Genomic DNA, 3,091 nt, shown 5'->3' with positions numbered 1-3,091 from the left:
AAAGTCAGAATTCTGAGAAAAAAGTCCGAATTCTGAGAAAAACGTCAGAATTCTGAGATTTAAGTCAGAATCCTGAGAAAAAAGTCACAATTCTGAGATTAAAGTCAGAATCCTGAGAAAAAAGTCAGAATTCTGAGATAAAAGTCTGAATTCTGAGAAAAAAGTCTGAATTCTGAGATTAAAGTCAGAATTCTAAGAAAAAAGTCAGAATTCTGAGAAAAAAAAGTCAGAATTCTGACTTTTCCCCCCATACTAAACTGAAATAAAATTTAAAAATCAGTTAACTTTTTCTTTTTTTTTCCAGTGGCCCTAATAATCTCCAGTATTAAACAGTCATACGCTGAAAGAAAATATGTATTATCTACACAATATCACAGTCCTTAGAGACTGTGATATTGTGTAGATAACACATGATATGAGAATTTGCCTTTTAGCTCAAATTGAACAGAATTTAAATGAAAACAGATCAAGGTTTCTCGTGAAAGCAGGTATCAGGTCTCAAAGGTAAAAAAAAAACAGCACCATTATTATGTCTTCCTGAGGTGACCTCATCTTAGGGAGGATGTTCCTGTGATGGAAGTGTATTGAAGCGATTCGTTTTGAGTTAACATCATTGCAGAATAAAAAACAAAGGAAGCAGAACTAACACAGTTTTATTTTCAGTGTGCTAACTATGCTAAGAATCAATCCACATGTTTCCCCTAATCTAAAGGCTGAACTCATTTCTTCCCTCCTACAGGAGGAGTAGAAGCACATTCTAAGGTCAGTCCCCAAACCCACATTAAGAACAAATCTGCTTACATGTCTGGCCTCCCTGCGCAGCCCCTCGATGTTCCTCAACCAGCAGCGGCTCAGCTCGCTCAGCTCCAGGATGGGCTGCACCTTCAGCCTCACCGTGTCTCCTGACTGACGGATCATCTCAACGATCTCGTCGCGGCTCTTGTTCTCCACGTTCCGGCCGTTTATCTCCACCAGCCTGTCGCCAGGCACCAGTCCGAGCGCCAGGTCCTTGGTGCCGGCACCAGGTTCTGCAAAGTGGACCACCCGCCTGTAGACTCCTCCATCAGGACTGCGGTCTAGCATTGTGGTGCGGCGCAAAGAAAAGCCAAAGTCGCCGGTGTTGCGCCGCTGCAGTTCCAGCTCCCGTGTTTCTGGGACACTTGGTGCCACCACAGCAGGCAGCTGCAGCGCTGCAGGAAACACCTTATCCACCAGCTCAGGGATGAAAACCTTTCTGGGGTCGGCCGCCTCTGGTTGACCCCTCTGGCTGTGTTTGCGCAGCATATTGAAAACCTTGTTCTCCACCTGCGGCGACGGGGCAGCAGAGTTCTGTCCGGAGGGAGTGGAGCCCTCTGATGGGCTCTCCTCCTTGCTCCTCTGGGAGAAGGAGAAGCGTTTCATCATTTGCCCCATCTGTGACGAGTTCTGCTTTGCAAGAGAACCAAAGTGCGCCACGCGATCCCGCACCGAGCTGCGGTGTCCATCCTTTTCTCCTTCACCTCTCTGCTCATCAGTGGAGCTGGCCACACTAATCTGGTCGTCCAGAACCACGCTGCTTCGGTTGCTGACGTTATCCGACTCGATGTCGGTGAGCGATAGCTCGGTGGTGCTGGCCACTTTGATGGGAATGGGGTTGGAGATCTCCACTTTGGTCTTGGACTCTCGTTTAGCCTCTCTCTTCAGATTGAAGAAGCCTCGCCGCACGCTCATCTCCTCCAGGCTGCGCAGCTCTGCAGCAGACATCCTGTCATTTTTACCCTTCTTCTCTTTCCTGCTGCCTTCCCTCTCTTTATCCTTCTTCATCAAGTTAAACATGGCGGCTATCTAAATCCCCCCAAAGAGACGGAGTTACGAGTCCGGAGCCGTGTTTCCCAAAGGGAAAATCCCCTGGAGAGGGAGATAGGAATAACAACTGTAAAACAAACAAATCACAGCATTCCTTCATTTCGTTTAAAAAAAAAACAAGTTTCTTTCTAAATATTCAGAGAAATTAATGATTTAATGATTCTATAAATTAATGATTCTGTTCATAATTTGGTTTCAAGGTCTAAATGAAAATAAAAAAACAGTTTTTATCTTAACAGAACAAAAGAACGGGTTTGTTCCGCTCGCCTGCAGAACCAAAGAACCTTCTAACAGAACATGTACCATGAGGCCTTCATGGGATTATTACTACAACCAAATTCCATGTGCAGAAGAGCTTTAAGAGCTGACGTACGGCTCTGGCAGCATAACGCCTCCAAAACATCCCAGTTTAAAGAAACTAAAGCGAGGCTTCATCCAGAGGTTCGCCCTCCAGAGGGCCGACACGAGGCAGCGGGCAAACTGATGGCTGCATCTACAAAAATGGGTCAGCTGCAGCCGGTCGATGATCCGCACTCTGTGAAGGTTAGCTCTGTGTGCCATGAGGCCAAGGAGAAGCTAGGAGGAATGTCCACATTTAAAACATCTCAAAACAAAAGCAAAGCCTCCAGAGAACTGACCTCCCAACATGTTCCCAAAGCATCAGAACATGCAGAACTCCCAGGAATGAGCAGAAATATAAGACGTCCGTCTCTGACCGCACGGACCTCGGCTCACAGGTTAGAGGTCATTAATCCACACGCACTGTTTGCTGGAGAGGACGTCTCCGTTACAATGGAGACCGTTTTGGTTCATGAAGCAAACTGGGACACTGCGAGGTCCAGGCAAACAGGACCCGAGTGGAGACTTTTGGGTCGGAAATTCTGGTAAGCAGCACAGAGTTCCTGTGGTTTTAGTTCACCTGGGGACCAACTGGTCCTGCACTGATCTGGAAGGCATTACTGTGGTTTAAGAACGTTTCCAGAACCTTCTATAGGTGGAAAGATGTCAGTTTCCTATTGAGAAACAGGCCTGGAGGTTTTTCAGCCCAGTTTGTTCCTGGGAGCCCTCTGTGCTTCACTTTCACATAGTTCTAACACTGTGTAAAAAATCTTGGTGTTGTTTTTAATCAGGACCTGTCATTTAAACCCCATATATAAGAGGTTTCTAGAATTTCCTTCTTTCATCTGCACAATCTTGCAAAAATTACAAATCTCCTGTCCAGGGGTGATGCTGAGAAACTAGTCCA

At 46.1% G+C, this 3,091-nt stretch overlaps 1 protein-coding gene across 1 annotated transcript in view; it reads right to left on the bottom strand.

The window, feature by feature from the left end:
• The window catches only part of LOC107093109 (unconventional myosin-XVIIIa-like), a 94,203-nt gene that overhangs the window by 87,203 nt on the left and 3,909 nt on the right, over nt 1–3,091 (bottom strand). The window contains exon 2 of the mRNA XM_015387941.1: nt 802–1,887. Coding sequence (XP_015243427.1) covers nt 802–1,815 — 1,014 coding nt within the window. The 5' untranslated portion in view covers nt 1,816–1,887. The remainder of the gene's footprint in view (nt 1–801; nt 1,888–3,091) is intronic.

This window comes from Cyprinodon variegatus, unplaced genomic scaffold (assembly GCF_000732505.1).
Source record: "Cyprinodon variegatus isolate N-32 unplaced genomic scaffold, C_variegatus-1.0 Scaffold408, whole genome shotgun sequence".
Classification (NCBI taxonomy): Eukaryota; Metazoa; Chordata; class Actinopteri; order Cyprinodontiformes; family Cyprinodontidae; genus Cyprinodon; species Cyprinodon variegatus.
Note: the sequence above shows the minus strand (reverse complement) of the source record. Positions and strands in the feature narration are given on the sequence as shown.